The sequence below is a fragment of the Hypomesus transpacificus genome, chromosome 10 (genome assembly GCF_021917145.1).
Source record: "Hypomesus transpacificus isolate Combined female chromosome 10, fHypTra1, whole genome shotgun sequence".
Taxonomy (NCBI): domain Eukaryota; kingdom Metazoa; phylum Chordata; class Actinopteri; order Osmeriformes; family Osmeridae; genus Hypomesus; species Hypomesus transpacificus.
In genome coordinates, this window is record NC_061069.1 from 8,127,993 (window position 1) to 8,146,923 (window position 18,931).

Consider the following 18,931-nt stretch of genomic DNA (forward strand, 5'->3'; position numbering starts at 1 on the left):
CCATAAAGCATAAAGCTTGCTGCAGCGTGTGATATTTTCAATGCCCGAGAAGGTCTTGCAAATAAATGAGTCCTTGTCTGCTGAATTGATATCGCTCAAACAAGAACTCATCCGTGTGAAATAAAGGATCTTGGCGATCGCGAAGTAGGCTACTCTATTGGTATGGAAAGCTAATCGAACCAGAATATATCTCCTCGGTCAACTGGGTCTCTCAAAAAGGGAGCTGCCAATTATTTTCCGGGGGTGTGGCAAATATCCAGCTACACTTACGTTAGCCTGCTCTGGAGCAGGTTAGTGCTAAATTATGTTACAGTGGTGATTTATCGAAAGTTGCTTTCATGAACCAAAAAGAGGGGCGTTTTTTATCTTAGCCTAAAAAATGATGGGTATTCGTCGTAGCTCGCCGATATTTGCGGTTCTCAATTAGCTCGCTAATGTTTACGGGCTAAAGGGACAAGTGATTAACCCTTGTGCTACCTTCAGGTCATTGTGACCCACCGTCGTGTAGGTAAATAATTTTACCTAACCCTTGTGCTACCTTCGGGTCATTGTGACCCCCAAAGTGAATATACCACGTTATATCACTAGTTAACACTAGGTGGCTAGGGCTTGAGAGAGAGAGAGAGAGAGAGAGAGCACGCGGAGTGTAAAGAAAATGTTTCACTTTATTTATTTATTTCATCATGAAAAGTTGAGTCAAATGAATTGCTTTCTTGGATTCTAATGAAACACTTTGCATCGAACTCTGTCAGATTTCCTGTGCTGTTTCAAACTTCTTTCCCTCTCGGCCGGAGAATATATATATAAATATATATAAACATCCCTCTCTCCCACTCCATTTAGTCCAACCACGGCCTTTACGATCGTCGACCCCTCTAGGCGGGAGAATTAGCCGGGCGTCCCTCCCGCCCGCACGCTCGCTCGCCCAGAGGCGTGTCACCCCTCGGAATTTGAGGCCGGGGCAACGTCAGGTCGAGCGTCAGGGGAAACCGCGGCGAGACATGCCTGCCTTTATATACCTTTATATAAATATATAAACATCGCACTCTCCCATTCCATTTAGTCCAACCACGGCCTTTACGATCGTCGATCATATCATCAATCATTTGTCCATGTAATCACGTGAGCTGTAGGCAAGTGCTACTAACACACATTCGTTGGGGGTCAGGACAGCCGTCTAAGGTCACGCAGCTATGGCTCGGGATTTCAGTGCCCTGCAAGTTCTACAACAGATGTTTGCAAATATCGAGCAAAGTGAGTCCGAAGAGGAGACCGAGGATGTGTCAGAAATAGAAGACGGCGAAGAGTGTGTGGAGCATGTGGCAGAAGAGCAGGAAGAAGAAGAAGAAGAAGAAGAAGAAGAAGAAAAAGACGACGGGCAAGAGTACGCGGAGCATGTGTCGGAACAAGCAGACGGGCAAGAGTATAATGCAGTCGACGACAACGCAGCAGCCGCCGCCGCCCGAGCCCCTGAAATCGACAGAGATACTTTCTTGTCGAAAGATGGCAAAATTGAATGGCGTTCGGTTGCGTATCTGAGGAATCCGAGGCTGCTGTCGCAACGTGACAGCCGTGAGAGGACCCCCAGAGGACCCACAGCGTACGGCGTTTCCCACGCTCTCGACATCGTCTCTGCTTTTTACTCTTTGTCACGCCACAAATCGAAACAGTGATCTTGGACGAGACAAATCGGGAAGGCTATCTGAAACGCGGAGAGGAGTGGAAAGCCATGGACGCCTCTGACCTACGTGCCTACATAGGGCTGCTAATCCTGGCAGGGGTGTACAAGTCCCGAGGCGAAGCGGCCGCCAGTCTATGGGACGCGCAAAGCGGCAGAGCGATTTTCCGCGCTACCATGTAGCTGAAAGTCTTCTACACCTATTCGACGTTGATACGATTTGACGACCGTGGGACGCGAGCGACGAGACGCGCCACGGACAAGTTGGTGGCGATACGAGAGGTCTGGGATATGTGGGTAGAGAGATTACCCCGCCTCTACGACCCAGGGCCCGAAGTGACCGTGGATGAACAACTGGTCGCGTTCAGAGGACGGTGTCCTTTCAAGCAGTACATGCCGAGCAAACCGGCAAAGTATGGGATCAAGTCGTGGGTCACGTGCGACGCAAAATCAAGCTACGCTTGGAAGATGCAAGTTTACACCGGGAGGTTGAGCGACGGAGCCCCGGAGAGGAACCAGGGGATGCACGTCGTGCTCGATATGACAGACGGCCTGAAGGATCGCAATGTCACGTGTGACAATTTCTTCACCTCCTACGAACTCGGACGAGAGCTCATGGCGACGAGAAACCTGACCATGGTTGGCACCGTGCGAAAGAACAGGACCGAGCTCCCGTCCGAGCTGCTGACGACGACGAAGAGGCGACGGGTGCTGTCGTCGCAGTTCGCCTTCACTCCCACCACCACTCTGGTTTCCTACCTCGCAAAGAAAAATAAGAACGTTTTACTCATGAGCACACGCCACGCAAACGACGAAATTAGTGACAGAAACGACGGCAAACCGACCATCGTCTTAGACTACAACCGCAACAAAGGAGGTGTAGACAATCTGGACAAGGTCATCACGGCCTACAGCTGTAAAAGGAAGACAGCCCGCTGGCCCCTCGTCATCTTCAGCAACATCGTTGACGTCTCCTCCTACAACGCCTTTGTGATATGTAGAGAGGTCCACCCCAACTGGATGCCGCGTAAGCGCAACAAGAGGAGGTTTTTCCTCGAGCAGCTCGGAAGGGCCCTCGTGACTCCGCTGATCGAGAGGAGACGATGTCTGCCCCGCGCGGAAGCTGCTGCCGCGGTTGTGAAAGATCTACGGATGGCCAGCTGTCGCGATCCACCTCCTCGACGACAACCCGAAGAGGATGGCGCAGCAGCAGCCGCCGCCGCCGCCTCCTCATCGGCAGGACCGACCTCGCCGGTCCCTGCCAGTAAAAGGAAGAGATGTCAAGTCTGCCCGGTGAAGAAGGACCGTAAAACGTTCACGGTTTGTCGCGGTTGTAAGAGGCATGTCTGCAAATCCTGTTTGCGTGTATACTGCCCCACATGCCCCACCGAGATGGGCTTCGGCCAAGGAGAGGTTCCCGTTGACCCTGGACGACCTGCGGGAGTGTGTGCAGGAGACTGAACAACTCAGTCGAATGCAGAAGATGGGCTTGCTCAAGTCACAGCACAGTGCCGCTGCCGCCGCCGCCGCCACCACCACCACCACCAGCAGCACCACCACCACCACCACCACCACCACCACCACCACCACCACCACCACTACATGCATGGGATGAATAGATGATGTATCAGGACGGCAGGCTGGAGGTCTATCCATAGTGCTGTCTGAGGGTCATTGTGATGCACGGTGTCATGCACGGTGTGACAACTTTTTATGGTACAAAAATAAATAAAATAAAGTGAAACATTTGATTTTATTCCTCGCGTTGTCTGCCTAGTCTATGACGCCACTCTCGTGCCGTTTCGGGGTCGTGGTGAGTCAAACTGACATTGTGACAACTTTTTCATAGCCAAAAATAAATAAATAAAGTGAAACTTTTTATTTCTAGCCTTGTCTACCTGCCTATTATTACACTCTCGCGCTGTATCCTGGTCTGCGCTGTGACTCACCATACCTAGTCTTTTACGCCACTCTCGTGTTGACGACCTTTCGTAATACAAAAATAAAAGTGAAACATTATCTGTCTACATAAAAAAATATAAATAAATCATATTTTCCCTGGCCGGGGTGCAATCCAGGGCTGTGGAGTTGACAGGCTCGCAGCCTTGCCACTAGACCACAAGGGGAGTTGCTTGTTCTTTGTGCTGTCTCTGCCTCTTTATATATATATATTTTTTTTTTACACTGCAATGTCTGTGTCGTCTATTACGCGACCCCGCACTGTCTCCGGTTCCTTGTGACCCACAGCGGTCTTCTGACAACTTCTCATAATACAAAAAAAATAAAATAAAGTGAAACCTTTATATTCCCCCAGTGTGGGTCACAATGACCCCGAGACAGCGCGAAGGTGGCGTAATAGACGGAGCTGTGGGTCACAACGACCCGGAGACAGCGCGAGGGATAAATGCAAGCTGCATAGACAATGAGGAGAGCGTGAGGGTTAACTTAGCTTCAACCCTTACGACGAACGGGCCCCCAGGTCTTGTGTGTTGTGTTTGGTCAACATATTCATACACTTGTACGTACTCGACTGGAACAATATCTCTGACGAAATCAAGCAGGTAATATCATTAGAGAAGAATAGTTAGTGTAAAAGTGTTTAAAATGTTGCACTACAGTGTGTAACTGGTTCAAACAGAGTCCAATTTTATGAACCATATGTGTGGCATATGGTGACAGAAATTAGTTTTTATACATGATTGTATAGTTTTGAACGAAGTGTTTCATTTTGCAAAAGATTGGAAGTGTTCTGCTGCTTGAGTGTAGTTGTGTGTTGTGTTTTGACAAAGTGAGCCCTGTTTTCAAAATTGTGCTTACTGTAAGCAATTGGAAAAAACTGTATTACATGACTTGCATGAAAAGTGTTACCCACATCTGTGTTACCCACATCTGTGTAACCCACATCTTTTTTTTGTACAATTATCTAACTTGCTGTCTGGAGCAAGATGCCTTATTCAGGGCATTGGCTACAGACAGTCTGTTGTGTATGTTTGTGTGTGTATGTGTGTGTGTTTTGCCATCAGCCAAGTCCCAGCTTTCGACTCACAGACAGATATTTAGAATATGAGAAAAGACAGTGATCTCAAAATCCCAGCCTCAGCACACACTAATCACACAATACCCAGTACCTGATGACTGATGACTCCCAGAGAAACAGACCCACAACAGACAGGTACACACATACACAGAACAGACCAATGTAGACCCATGCAATGCGGTGCGCTTTTCAATTATTCAATCAAAGACTTACCAGAGTTCTGGTTTTTGTCTGTCTGTGTGTTTGTGTGTGTGTGTGTTTGTGTGTGTGTGATGTCTGACATTTGTCTTGCTCTCACCCTTATTATCTCCCCGGGGTTCTATAAAACAATAAGCTTGTTTAATGCAACCCCTATGCGGATGTGTGTGTGTTCCCATTCAACATGCATGTATGAGTCTGACAATGTGCCTCTGCTACCCACATTCAGATCAATATCGGATGAGGATATGAGAGTCAGTATTGATTGTAATTTCCTGCGAAGCTCCGTTCCAATCTCCCGCTTTATCAAGATCCTAATTCCCATCTGCCACGCCAATGCTGAACCTGCAGACACACCGAAGGGACAATGACTGGATACCACAACAAATGAATAATCTAGCTAGGTTGTTTCTAGCCTGTGTCAATAAACTGGTTGCTTGTATGCATTGTTGATTGTGTGTGTGTGTGGTGGTGAGGGGGGGGGGGGGGGGGTGTTGGGGTGGAGGGGGTGCTAGTGTGGGGAGAGAGGAAGGAACAGAGTAAAATAGATAAAGAGAGTGAGTATGTACATATCATATGCTGTGATATATGTTGTAAATAATATATTGTCCCTTCATTGTGGACTGCTTTGGCAATATTGTTTACAGTAACCTGAACATGTATGCCAATAAAGCATTCTGAACTGATCTGAGTAGATGGAGAATGAACACATTGTATTTACACAAGCTGTTGTGAGAAAAAGAGAGCAGAAAGAGCTGCCGTGCTTATTCGTGTTGATGTTTTCCAAAGAGAAAGGGAACTTGTATTAGGCATCTACTGGTCCAGCTGGGACAGCAAACAACTTTATTCGTCACATGAGACATCAGCTTTGTTCAGGAATACGGATGATCTTCCAATAACATGTAGAGCTAAGCTCATCATATCATCCTATTTCTCTGTCTTTGTCTCTCCCCCTCTCTCTTTCTGTCTCTCCCTCAGTGTGTCTGTGCTCAGACAGTCTATTGGGAGTTACATTAAACTGTGGCTAAGGCCTCCAGTAAAAAAAGCGCTAACAAAATGCAGCTCATCAATTGCAAATCTTCACCCCAGTCAAATAAATGTACTTAATTGTCAAAGACGACACACCTATGCATACACATCATACCAGATCCTGAAAGAGAAAGATGACTATACCTGTACATGGGTAGGCGGAAAGGAACATGTGGTGTGTAGGCAAAATTGTGTGTGTGTGTGTGTCATGGTCATACACGTTCATGTCCACAAGTTAGCATGTTGTGTGAAATGGATAAAGAGTTGTGGTGGAGACTTTGTGCCATTCTGTGAACAGGGGCTGCTTCCTGTCCACAAACATTTATGAACACCTTGCAACCATGCCGTCACTTTCCACACCACAGACGTGTTCGTGTTTCAGAGAACGACCTGTGGCTTGTAGTGTGTATGGGTTTCTGTGTGTAAGTCTTTCTGAAAGTGTGTGTGTGCTGGTGTGCCATTGCATACTTGTGTAAGCCACAAAGAGGGGTCGTTTTCAAAGGAGGCTCTCATTGTTTCCTCTGGTGAGGGCAGGGGGAGTGTGCAGGCCTGTCTGTGTGGAGGTGGGGGGTGGAGGTGAGAACTAAAGGGGAGAGGGGAGGGACTGGATAAGATCTCTATAAGATCCAGGGGGCCAGAGGAGCACTGAACATCACAGAGGTCAGGGGATTGGAGCAGGTAGATCTAAACAGAAGACAGCTAAGTAGTCCTTTTGGTCAAAACATATGTACGGGTAATTGTAGCTGTACTAGTCCTAGGTTGGATCCAGGGAAGCAGCAACAGGACATATCCGATATTTACTCTGCTACTGACAGGCTTGAACCTGAGGCACCTGAAGATGAGGTCCAGCTTGGTCTCCTCCACGCTTCTCTCCATCATAGCATGGATGGCTAGGGCGTACGCAAGTGAGTTCTCCAATGATCTCGATTTTGTGTGTGTTTGTCGTGTTTGTAGTTATGTTTGTTTGTGTGTCTGTGTGTGTACTGTATGTGTGCTTGTCTGTCTGACTTTGGTTCCCGTTTGTGTAAACCAGTCCAGTGTTAGTGAATGTCTGCTCTCTCTCTGCTCACTACAGATAATGGACCTCTCACCAAGTGCTGTTTAGGCCATTCCACAACAAGGGTCCGACTGGACCAGATACAGAACTACACGGTTCAGACTGATCGACTCTGTGATATCCCAGCCATAGTGTGAGTACTCCAGCGGGGTTATGTTCTCTGGAGAAGTACTAAACACAGGACCATACAGGAGTCGAATACTGTCCTGTACGGGCTCCTTACAATGCTTGGTCCCTCTGATTTACTCTTATTAACTAGACTGTCAACAAAACTCAAATTTACTTTTGGTTTACTAGAACTTTGGAATAAACTGTTACAATGCAGCATGTGATATGTACTGTAGCTTCTTCAACAGAGGTTGATGTGAATGCCTTCTCCACTTTCAGGTTTTTCACCGAGAAAGGACTTAGGATCTGCTCGTCACCTAACAGTGACTGGAGCAAGAGGGCCATGGGTAAGGTGGACAAGGAGAAGAGGGGATTGGGGGAAGTGGAGAGGAAGGAGGAGAAGAGAGGATTGGGGGAAGTGGAGAGGAAGGAGGAGAAGAGAGGATTGGGGGAAGTGGAGAGGAAGGAGGAGAAGAGAGGATTGGGGGAAGTGGAGAGGAAGGAGGAGAAGAGAGGATTGGGGGAAGTGGAGAGGAAGGAGGAGAAGAGAGGATTGGGGGAAGTGGAGAGGAAGGAGGAGAAGAGAGGATTGGGGGAGGTAGCGAGGAAGGAGGAGAAGAGAGGATTGGGGGAAGTGGAGGGGAAGGAGGAGAAGAGAGGATTGGGGGAAGTGGAGAGGAAGGAGGAGAAGAGAGGATTGGGGGAGGTAGCGAGGAAGGAGGAGAAGAGAGACACAACCAGCCCTGCACCAGTCGTGTCTCACGAACCACACAAGGGGTTAAATGGGGGTCAAAGAAAAAGACAGAAGAAAGTCGGGAGGAACAGGAAACCTAGACAGAGAGGGCAGAGGAAGCCCGCAAAGAAAGGCAGAGAAGTTTAGACCTTGAGAGTCTTATTGTAATGCAGCACACGGACTGTCAAACTGAGCTTGTTGTCATGACACAGAGCACACATGTATTTATATTGTTTTATGTTTATTTCATGATTGACTGTAAATCTCTATATTTACATTTTACAAATAGCTCTGTTTGATGTGATGGAAGTATGTAGCAATACATATGAATATATGAGTATACGTGTATACTTGTATATATAATATATACAGTATTATATCGCATATGATATATGTATGCAAGTATTGTTGCATATTAAGACATACACATTATTTTGTTTCCTTTTGTCTCCACAAATGAAATAGAATATTGTTGATGTCAGTCAATAAAAACATCCTGGTTCCAGACATATTTTTTAATTGTATTAATTTATTACACAAATCAGAAACCTCAAAATGAATATTTATTGCGACACATTACCACTAGTATAAAGGCTTGGTTTGAGCTTGCAGTCCTTGTTGCTACGACATAGCCACCAGTCACTGGGATGGCCAATAAAGCGTGTGTGTGTGTGTGTGCGTGTCATGTGTTTGGTCTTGTGGGTGCTCTACACATGAGTCAGGGTAGACTTAGATAAATGAGACTTATTTAATCCCACTAACTTGATTTGACAGTTACAGTTACATTCATTATAAGGAAATTTTTACATGTGGGTTAGATATGATCTCATGTATGTGTGTCTGTGATTACACCCCTGTCTATAACACACATTGAGTCTGCAAGACTTGGCAAACCAATTGCATTGTGTTGATAGCATTATTTGCATTTTAAGGTGCTAGGCTGGTGTATTTCTCTGGAACTGATGTGTAGCTTTGTCAGCCACAACACTCACCACTTCCTGCACCCCACCTAGCCCAACATTGTCTGTGTACATTGAAAATGATAGTGATCAATCATTAGGCCATTGTTCTTAGAAATACCCTTTTAGTATGTAGAACAGGAAATATCATGGCTTGCAATCTATCATCTCCTCTTCACCTCAAGTAAACATTGCAGCAATACAAATAACACACCACACTTGCAGGGTGGAGAAAGAATGAAAGCTTGACACCGATATGCAAACGCATCCTCAATGTTGAAGTCAATAGAGCAGGGTCTTTATTAAAGTCTAACTGGATTTTCACAAAATGTGTGTAAATAGTGCGTGTGTGTCTCCATGAAATCATCCAAAGTAAGATGGAGAGGGTGTGTGTGGTCTGCCAGAGAGAGAAAGGTTATGACTCCCACTGTTGTTCCCCTGACAACCACAACACATTAACTTTCTCTAAGGTAAGAAACACATCACTCCCACAACCAAACAAACTGTAAACCACTAGACAGTTAGCAGGTTTGCTCACTGTTAACAGCAATCCCTTCAGTCATGGGCTTCACAAGGAGTCAAGCGTCTTGACCCTGGCATTCGGAGCTAGACCTTGAGGGGAGAACCAAAGAGACAGGTCATTTTGAGTTCTGGGTCACTAGGAGAACAATCACAATGTAGGTCTGCTCCACTGCATGGTGGTCAGAGACCCATTATCCTGTCTCCTGTCTCCAATCTCACGTATCGTTGTCGAGGATATCAGAGGGCTCATGCTGGAAATGCAGCACACAATACATTTCCTTGGAGCTTGTAGAATCTCAGGGACTTTACATACAACGACAGTAACGTTAAGTTACAGTTTGATGCTCATATCATCTGCAGAATATAGTGATCATCTCATCCCCTACATGTGACTAGCCCACAACCTCCAGTCATGTAGGTTAAAACAGAGATGGAGGTAGAGCACAGCAGACGGGGGAAAAACCCGCTGTGGTTGACAAGTCTTCTGCCTCACCAATCCTCACTCCCACGACCTTTCAGTCACTACAGTAAAACCCACGTTTCCTTCTCACACTGCCGTGGAAACATGCTAAATTAAGAAACCCACTGTCTTTAGGACCACCGTTTACTCACCGTCCGCTAAATAATGACCGACACGTCATACTGGAATGGTGATGGTTTGGAACGTACAGCTTAGAGGCACAGAGAGGCCACTGCACACTCTGGAGGCCATTTTGTTCAAATGCCGTTTCCAGAAGGTTCCTTTCATATGGTAGATCCTGTAGCCACTGAATCTGAATCTGAGACTAAAACTAAGGTGAAAGGAATGGCGGCCAAATCAGATATATCAGTGTAGGTGTCGTGTTAACATCTTCTAATGATTTCAAAGGCGATGAGATCCAGAAGAAGGAGGGGAGAAGAAGCTTCTCCACTCTACATGCAGCATGAGCAGCCTAAAGCGACAGCGCTACTGTGCTGCTGTTTACAGCGCTGTCCCCAAAGCCCTTGTGTTTCTCTGTTCTATACCACTGCCCTCTACATAACCTCTGTGAATAAACCTGCTGGATTCACTCAAGCTCAACACGTGAATTCAATTTAGTGATTGAAATATTCGTATTGGTGATCGTTTCTAAACACATTCTTTCTTACTGCACAAAGTTTTATTGAGAATAGCAATGGACAGCCTTCCCAGCCAAACTGCCATTACTTTGTACATTTACAAATATAAATATACAGTATAATAGCATCCATAAATCAAGGTGAGCCACAATAATGGGCCACATTCACAGTCAAGGAAAAATGTACACATAATCTAATAATATTAGTATATAGTAAAGGCATACTTGTCATACATTCAAATATTCAGTGTCAGTGTTCCTGCTCGTTGGAGTCCTGAGGATTGTGTGTGTTGCTTTACAAGGCCTTGTGTTAGCCTTTTGGAAAGGGTTGTTGATTTTTCAGTTTTGGCGTGTTTGAGAGGTGTTCTTTTTGTCCAGGTAGTCTATAGCGGTCTTGACCCAGAGTTCCTTGGGGTCTAAGCACAGTCTTTTATCTTTCACTGTAACAAAACTGGAGGCAACAAACAAACAATCAGAACAAAAACTATACACAATACTCGTATGTGCAATTTGTGATCTGTGATCATTCAGCCAACAAAAGTGAGCATGTATATTTTACTATATAATAATATTATCTGGACAGTTGAAGAAGAACATGTTAAACCAGTATATAAACATCTAGTTATCAGAAGTTTTGATAACTTACACCACTGCTTTGATGGGGCACATGGCGATGTCCTGAACGTAGTAGGAACCCAGCATGCGTAGAGGGATCCGCATACTGAAGGTTTTACGGCAACAGCTGCCCACCTTATTAACTATACAGGATGGAAAATGAATCTTCATGAACATCCCCGTCATCATCACCACTGTAATTCCAGAATGTGATGAACCCAGTCTGAAACCTACCTTGGGCTGATGTCGTGTCCATCAGGAGACAACTGATGCTGAGCAGAAGGAGAGCGCAGGCCAGCTTCATCGTGTCTGGCTGCTTCTGTCAGTTATGACATACTCTCTTCTGAAGTCCCCTTTTAAGCCCACCAACATCAAACAAAGGCATTCACTTTTCCATATTGAGGCCATGTTCACATACACACACACACACACACACAGGAAATTTACCCGATTGGGTTTCCTCCCTCAGTACAGAGCTATTGTGGCCCTCACCCCCCACTAAAACAGTCTTCTCCCCCCACATAGGGAGGTGAGGTGTCATAGAAGCTTTCCATTTTACAAACCCCTAGCTAGGTCAAAGAACCCACTCGTGGCTGTGCAAGCCTTGTGCTGCATGGACAGAGATCAAGGGAGGTTTTCATGCTCAACCACCAACTCTTTAAAGAGCCGGAGTGTGGCAACACGCATGTCTCTGCACCAATTTGAAAATTGTAACCATCATTTATTTTATGGCTACGTTGTAACACTCACAATTAGAAATATATATGAGATTCATTTAGAAACAAAATTGTACATCTCTGGTGCAGCAGCCAAGATCTGGTACTAGGCTGATGTTGTTTCTACAGCCAAATAATTATATATTACAGTCACATCCTGTTAAACGCTTACCACAATCCATTGTGAGGTTGTTGGTTAGGTTTTTAAAACTCTCCCTTACTTCCTAGAGTTGATGTTCATAGAATAGATTGTTGATGCATTCAAAACTGCAGCAGCTACATTGAGATGGGGGGTTTTCATACATAGAAATACACACACACACACACACGTACACTTTTGTTCCAGTGTGTAGTTTATCTGGTCAATGTACACCAGTTCCAGGCAAAGACGCAGAGGAGGGGGGGTGTATTTAAAAAGACACCCTAAACACACATTTGTCTGGTGTGGCTTCAAATTGAAATAGAGATAGAAAGTAGGAAAGAGAGAAACCGACACCCAGACAGACATAAAGACACAGAGAAAGAGAATCTCACAGAGAATACAGCCTTGGGGCTAGTCTTTAAATAACACACGCTGAGGCTGTAGAAGTCCATTCAAACATAAGAAACGTTTAACATCTTAACTAACGATTACAGCCAATGTATTCATATTCAGATAAGCCGAACAGGCTGAATCTCAGAGCAGAAGGGGATTCAGCCAAGGACCTGAGGGACTGGTCACCTGTGTGTGTTACACAAAGACAACAATGACCCTTTCATAACACAGGAAGTTGCAGCAAGACAGTATCGGCCTTTTCTTAGTCCAACCAATGTCCTGCTACTTGGTTGTTTATTGAGTGCATTAGTTAAGTGGGTGGGGAGATGATTGCTCCCTGTTGTGACCCAGGTTACTAGCTGACTATGGACATATTGGATATATCCTTCTCCACAACAGACCTTACTGCAGTAACATGACTGGAACTTACTGCTACAGGTTTACCTAGATGGTGACCTGATGCATTGGTCAGGTTGGCATGGCAAGCTGGCAAGCACATGACTTATGAATGAGAATGGAAACTTAATGAAAAGGGGGAAGTTCTTGGCACATTTTCAGATTCATTCATTCAGTCATTGCCATATTTCACAATCTTCTGTCTTCTTCAAAAGCCTGAGCAGTGCACACACACAAACAGAAATCCTTGCTTCTCCTTTTCAGTTATGGGGAATCCCAAGTTTCTGCAGAGCTCTACAGCATGTATAGCCTACACCTCTAAGTACTGGTGGACAGGCACAAGTTGATCCCCTTCAGCATCAGCTGTATATGGGCTGACTGAGCAGCAAAAGCCTTGGCTCGGTGGCCAGTAAAAGGTTCATGGTTTAATCCATTCCCCTCCAATTCAACAATGATGACTAGAGAGCTCCATCCACCACAACCTGACCATTTTTGGGCGAGAATTGTCCCGCCGGAAGGCAGGGTTTCGAAAAGTATTCCTCTCTTGTTCCTTCCCCTTTTTCTCTTCTGCTCTCACCATGACCACGAGATCCGGAGTGGAGCCGGGAGGTACGGAAATAGAGAGGGGTGAAGAAATGATGCAGTCATCAGTAAGACATGATCTTGTGATGGCTCTGATGCCAGCCCTTCCTGCTGACATCACCACATGACCTCGAATGTTCTTTATCATTTTGAGAAGAAAGCCTCTGGAAATAGCAACACATGAGCAGAAAGGTAAGTTATCTAAAAAGGATCACAAATGGACGCAGGCAGGTTTTCTATCCCTGATGCATAAACTTCCCCCCCTCACCACAGCCCTGCAGAGAGCTCACCGCTACCTGGCAGAGCTGGAACAAAACTGACACCATGCAGCATGACATTATGATCCGAAACCTCTCCTAACCACCTCTTCACAGGGAGGTCCGGCCCTGCCTAAGCTCTTCAGGGTTTCCTAAGAATCACCCAGCCTATGTCTCCTGTACATACACCCAGAGAGTGTATAGCTCACATATTTACTGTAAGTCAGAAGATCCCATCGCTGCATTAAGCAATCATTCTGGGAAACTTCTGATGATGAAATACAGCATTCACTGAGCAGCCCCACCCTTCCATCTCTGTCCCCATCCTCTCCGTCCCCCAGCCTCAGATTAGGATCCACAGTCATCAAGTTCCTCATTTTTACAATATAAAGGGTGTTGGTTCAAGAGCCAGCAATCATCCTCCATCCATTCCAGCCTCCAGCACCAGCTAAGATCACCACACAACCTCCAGAGCAACTATGCAGCTGAGTTATGGATCCCTGGCCTGCATCACTCTCTTCTCTGTGACTTTGGCACTCATGGCTACTGGGACTGGTGAGTACAGTCCCTTAGTAGGAGTCCTGAACACAATGCATTTGGCTGGGAGAGACTCCTCTTGTACTAAGGCGGTAGTCTTCCGATCCCCAGGAGTGGAAAAACAAACATCTATAAATGTGGTTTGATGCAATGCATACGATTAACATGCGAGTGTGTTTTTTCAGAGTCTAAAATCTACGATTGCTGCACCAAGGTTTCCACACAGAACATCACGGTTCCCATCATAGGGTACTCCATCCAGAAACGGAACCCTCCCTGTGTCCAGGCAGTCATGTAAGAACGACCCTCATCTTTCCCTGTTCCCTACATACACAACCACAACCACTCTCTAAAGGCAGTGACAGAAGGCCATGTCCTTGCAACACTGTTAGAGTGCTGCACCAACAAGCATCCGTGCCATGCTAACTGGAGTGTGCTTGAGAACGTAATCTTCTCAATGTCAAGGTTAAAGTTGTGTTCTTTTCTCTCTTTCAGTTTCCAAACAGAGTCGGGACACATCTGCAGCCACTGGAAACAGGACTGGGTGTTCCAGAGGATCAGAGAACTCGAGTGAGTATCCAAACACGACACAGTACACTGAACTGATGAACGGAGTGGTGTAACACTAGTAGTCATATTCAAATCTCCTAATTTGGATTTTACTCAAAGGAAAGAAAAGAATTGTAGGAGATATATTCTGAAGCAACCTACTAACTGTCTTACTTGCTCTGTGTGTTGTGTATTCCAGGAGTTCAAGGAGAGCCCGCAAGGTACAGGCAGCCACTACTACCAGTTCTCCATAGAGGAAGCCTTCATCTTCATCTATCGCCCAGCACTATCATCTTTGCCTGAGGGACCAGCAATGTTCGATTCTTCAACCTCTATCTTAATTTATGTTATTATTATGAAAGCTATTTAATGTATTGTATTTATTATTAGCTGTTTCAATTTCCATTGCAATACAATGATGCATTAGTTAAATTATTAAGACTAGAAACATTTTCAAGTGACTACTGGAATTGTGTAAAGTCAGTTTTAAACCAATAAAAAATGTTTACAATATGAAACATGAAGTTTGTTATTACAATGCCTTCATGTCTTGAAGGCATTGACTCATTTAAGTTTGGGTCATGAAGTTTGAAGTTTGTCGGTGAAAATCTCATAAAAATGCTTTGTTTGTTCTGAGTGGTTGCTGCCACCCTTTGGGTGCAAAGTATTATTGCAGGCTACACAAAGAAGAAGAACTCCAGTTACTGCTCCATCCACTGTGTGGAGGATGTTCAGGTGTACACACACACATAACATGTAACACACCTCATGTAACGCAGTGTTGTTCATCTGTGTGTCTATGGAATGACATGTGTCAGCACTGTGCTTGTATAGTGATGGTCCACATTTCAAATGTTACTCATGACAACATGACACAGTCAGCAAGGTATCATCTCAAATTGTTATTTATTAAAAGATGACAGTTCTAAAAAAAAAGCTTTTCTTTTAAAGCAGTGGACTAATAGTTCAGCTTATAACAGAAAGACCCCTGACATTTCAAGCAATGCCTGACGATCCAAAACAACCACGTCACGCTGGTTCAGCAGTGTGGTCCATGCCGTGTCGGCTCTACAGGGTGGTGTTGTTGCTCCTGCTGCTGCTGCTGCTGCTGCTGGGGAAGGACGTGGCCAGGCTCCTGCCTCTACCCAGGGTCTTACCAGACATTTCCTCCAGCTTGATACTGCATAGAACACACAACAGGAGGGGGGTCTAGAACTGGTGGTATGACCGGTAGTGATGCTAACTTACTGAAGCACTGGGACAAGCGGGAGAGAGACAGAAGTTGTCATGGTGAAGTGAGATGTCCTGAGATTAGCCATTGAAATAAGTGAGCCGTCAGACTGTACCTGAGCTGCTTCAGAACCCTCATCACCCAGCCAGCCTTCGGGTCGGCACACACCTTTCTATTGGGTTTGAGGTAAAAACTGCAAGAGCAAACACACAGTTTATCTTCAACAGTACCTCCCAAGGAGAGCCTGTGCGTGCTGGCGGGATGTTGTTCTCAAGCTTACATGATAGCTTCGATACGGCACACCTCCACTGATTTCTGTTCAATGTAGCCCTTGATCAGAGCCACATCCTGGGGGGTCTTGGTGTACCTCACACAGCACGCATAGTTTCGGGGGCCATCTGAACACACACAACATTGGATAAAACCACTTCATTGAAATCTTACTATAAGATATAGTTTAGTCAGCAACACAAATTATTAGTTATAAGACAAGCGAAACTTGGTACAGTGTGGAAGAGATTGGTCCCCTTTTCAACAACTACTTAACCCTTACACCTCCCCCATACTTTGCCTTTTGTAACAACCAATACTGCTAACACTTAAAACCATTGAGTTTCCAGTTACAGTTGTCTTATCTAAACCAGTGTAATCTACCTCCACCTTAGCTAATAGATAGACGTAGGGATAATCAGGTAAACTCACAGGCAGATGCAGGTGGACTGAGCATGCTTAGCGTGACGCACAGCAGGGAGATCACCACGGTAACCAGGTATCTGGGAGCCATAATGAGGGTATGAAGTACCAGAGAAGATAGACACCAGCACACACAGCCTGCTCCTTTATACCCTGTGTGTGTGTGTGTGTGTGTGTATGTGTGTGTGTGTGTGTGAAATACATGTTATATTACTTGTTTTGTACGTTCTAGGCCTGTATGTGGTAAGTGAATTGGGAACAGGATGCTCACTCCTGCTACCGTGTCACCTCAGCCAGAGATGCTAGTGGGGCAATTACATCACGCATAAACACACACAACCCCTTGTATACTGCTGTTGATGCTGTGTAACGCTGAGATGTCAGCATGTGCTCTCAAACCATAAGTGGATGGACAGAGGCTGAACGTGGATAGACACAGTACTCAGCATCAGCCATGTGGATGGACAAGCACTGATCTCCATAAAGGAAACAAAAACACATGACTTCATCACACTGCTGCCAGGGACTCTTCTAAATGCAGTTATTTTTCACCCAAACCATCTTATTTGTTTTATTGTAATGTTTAATATATCATACTTTATATAATATACAGAATAATGTTTTATTTGAGTGAAACATTCTCACATTATTTTCAGAATTCAAAGATGCACATTGAACTGAGTCGGCAATGGAAGTGTGTGTGTGGTGAGCTTCAGAAGCACTAGATGATTAGAATAAAACCACTCGTCACTGTGACCTATTTAGTGGTCTTTGCAGAAGTTTCACACAAACGTCATGCTAGTCTGACCTAGATAAGAGATGATGTTTAAGTTTTCAACCTATATGCCTTCAAACAAACAAACAATAACACACTTATAAGTTACTAACTATCTAGTAGTTAGTAAGTATTAGTTAAACAGTAAGAACTAAAATTTACTCGAAAAGTTACAGAATGTGCTAAAAGGTAGATAGTAGATACTAAAGCACTCTAACCTGACTTGAAATAATGACAACATTTCGCTAACTATTAAAATGTAATAACTTAACTTAATATCCAAAGGGTTTCTTATCCCTTAAGAGTACAAGACTGAATGACAATCCTGAGAGGGGAGTTTTCATGGAGGGCAAAGACAAACAACTATCTTTGATGTGAAACTCGTGTTTAGGGTCAAGATCCGGAGATGCAGCTCTCAAAACTATGACTCACCGTGGCCTGACTGGAGGTGCTTTTCACTGCTATCGTCTGCACTCGTACACACATATGCCACACATTTACATTAACCCCCATATACACACACACGCACACACACGCACACACACACACAAGCATTTTCCAGAGTTGGTTATGCAATTCCTAGCACAGCCAGTAGAGGGTAGTATTCTGTTGTCTCATAAGCGCCTCTCTTCCTGTCTACTCCTGTCTGGGCTCCCGTTCATGTTCACTGCAAGCTTGACAGGATTGCGTAAGTGTGTATGTGGGTACGTGGTGCCCTTCCCTCACTGTTGATAAACGAAAAGGTGACAAGATAACCGAGCAATCTTCTGGTTTTACAGCCTAATCCCTGCTAATCCTCTTTATGTCCCGCTCTTATCTCCCCATGCAGCACACACACACACACACAACATCCTGAAAAGGTGTGTACTAATCATATTGTATAGTTATTTCCTTATAACCATATAACTTGAGATCTTATCTTTGCCAAAGAAAACATCCTCTATGTGTGTGAGGACACACACACACACACAGCAAGAGGCATCTGGCCCTCTGGACATGTGGGAAGCACTTGAAAGGGATATCCCAGGAAAGCATTTGATATAAGATGACTTTGTGTGTGTGTGTGTGTGGGGGGGGGGGTGTTGTGTATGTAAAAGAGAGTGTGAACGAGATCATGAAGCCAGCATTTACACAGGGCTCACGAACCCTCATAATCACTGGACGGCATTTTTGTGCTTGGTAAAAACTTGTATCATTTACTTTATCATTTAACAAATGCACTAGGAACAGGACTCGAGTCGTGTTTAGTTGCTTGGTCACATCGGACTCCCCCAGGGCCTCTCTCCATCACTCTGGCACCACAATGGTGGATGGAAGGAGGCAGGGGGAGGGGGCGAGGCAGGGAGGGAGTCCTCATTGAGCTGTCCACCCACACCTAGACCCCTTCACCTGTGTGGGTTCGGGCCAACAGAAGGAAAGGTCCCTCACACAAACACACACATCTACCCAATTGTATTCTCCTGTGTGGGTTTGGACCAACTGAAGTAAAGGGACCCCCCTCCCCCAGTCTTTGCCCCCCAAAGAAAAGACGCTAGTAACATACTAACCCTTAACGAAACGGCACAGGCGACATGGACAGAGGCCGGTGGTAATGAGAAAACAGCCATGCGTTGATGGTGCCCGAACA

At 45.2% G+C, this 18,931-nt stretch overlaps 3 protein-coding genes and 1 pseudogene across 3 annotated transcripts; 2 read left to right on the forward strand and 2 right to left on the reverse strand.

Annotated features, from left to right (window-relative positions):
* The first annotated feature begins 1,193 nt into the window (after positions 1-1,193).
* On the forward strand, positions 1,194-5,157 carry LOC124472329 (annotated as a pseudogene).
* Positions 5,158-6,554: 1,397 nt separating this feature from the next.
* Positions 6,555-7,636, forward strand: LOC124472808 (C-C motif chemokine 4-like; the record flags this gene model as incomplete). The annotated part of the gene is made up of 3 exons (XM_047027891.1): positions 6,555-6,847; positions 7,018-7,132; positions 7,387-7,636. Coding segments are annotated over exons 1-3 (432 nt in total), but the record flags the coding sequence as incomplete, so codon positions are not given.
* A 2,654-nt stretch (positions 7,637-10,290) lies between these two features.
* Positions 10,291-11,449, reverse strand: LOC124472785 (monocyte chemotactic protein 1B-like). Its single transcript, XM_047027817.1, has 3 exons — positions 11,268-11,449; positions 11,065-11,176; positions 10,291-10,869 (listed from the first exon to the last, which is right to left on the reverse strand). The coding sequence occupies exons 1-3, from the start codon at positions 11,335-11,337 to the stop codon at positions 10,758-10,760; spliced, it is 294 nt and encodes a 97-aa protein (XP_046883773.1). The 5' UTR covers positions 11,338-11,449; the 3' UTR covers positions 10,291-10,757.
* Positions 11,450-15,494: 4,045 nt separating this feature from the next.
* ccl20l (C-C motif chemokine 20-like) lies at positions 15,495-16,652 on the reverse strand. Its single transcript, XM_047027816.1, has 4 exons — positions 16,539-16,652; positions 16,117-16,234; positions 15,952-16,029; positions 15,495-15,785 (listed from the first exon to the last, which is right to left on the reverse strand). The coding sequence occupies exons 1-4, from the start codon at positions 16,618-16,620 to the stop codon at positions 15,674-15,676; spliced, it is 390 nt and encodes a 129-aa protein (XP_046883772.1). The 5' UTR covers positions 16,621-16,652; the 3' UTR covers positions 15,495-15,673.
* Between the last annotated feature and the right edge of the window lie 2,279 nt (positions 16,653-18,931).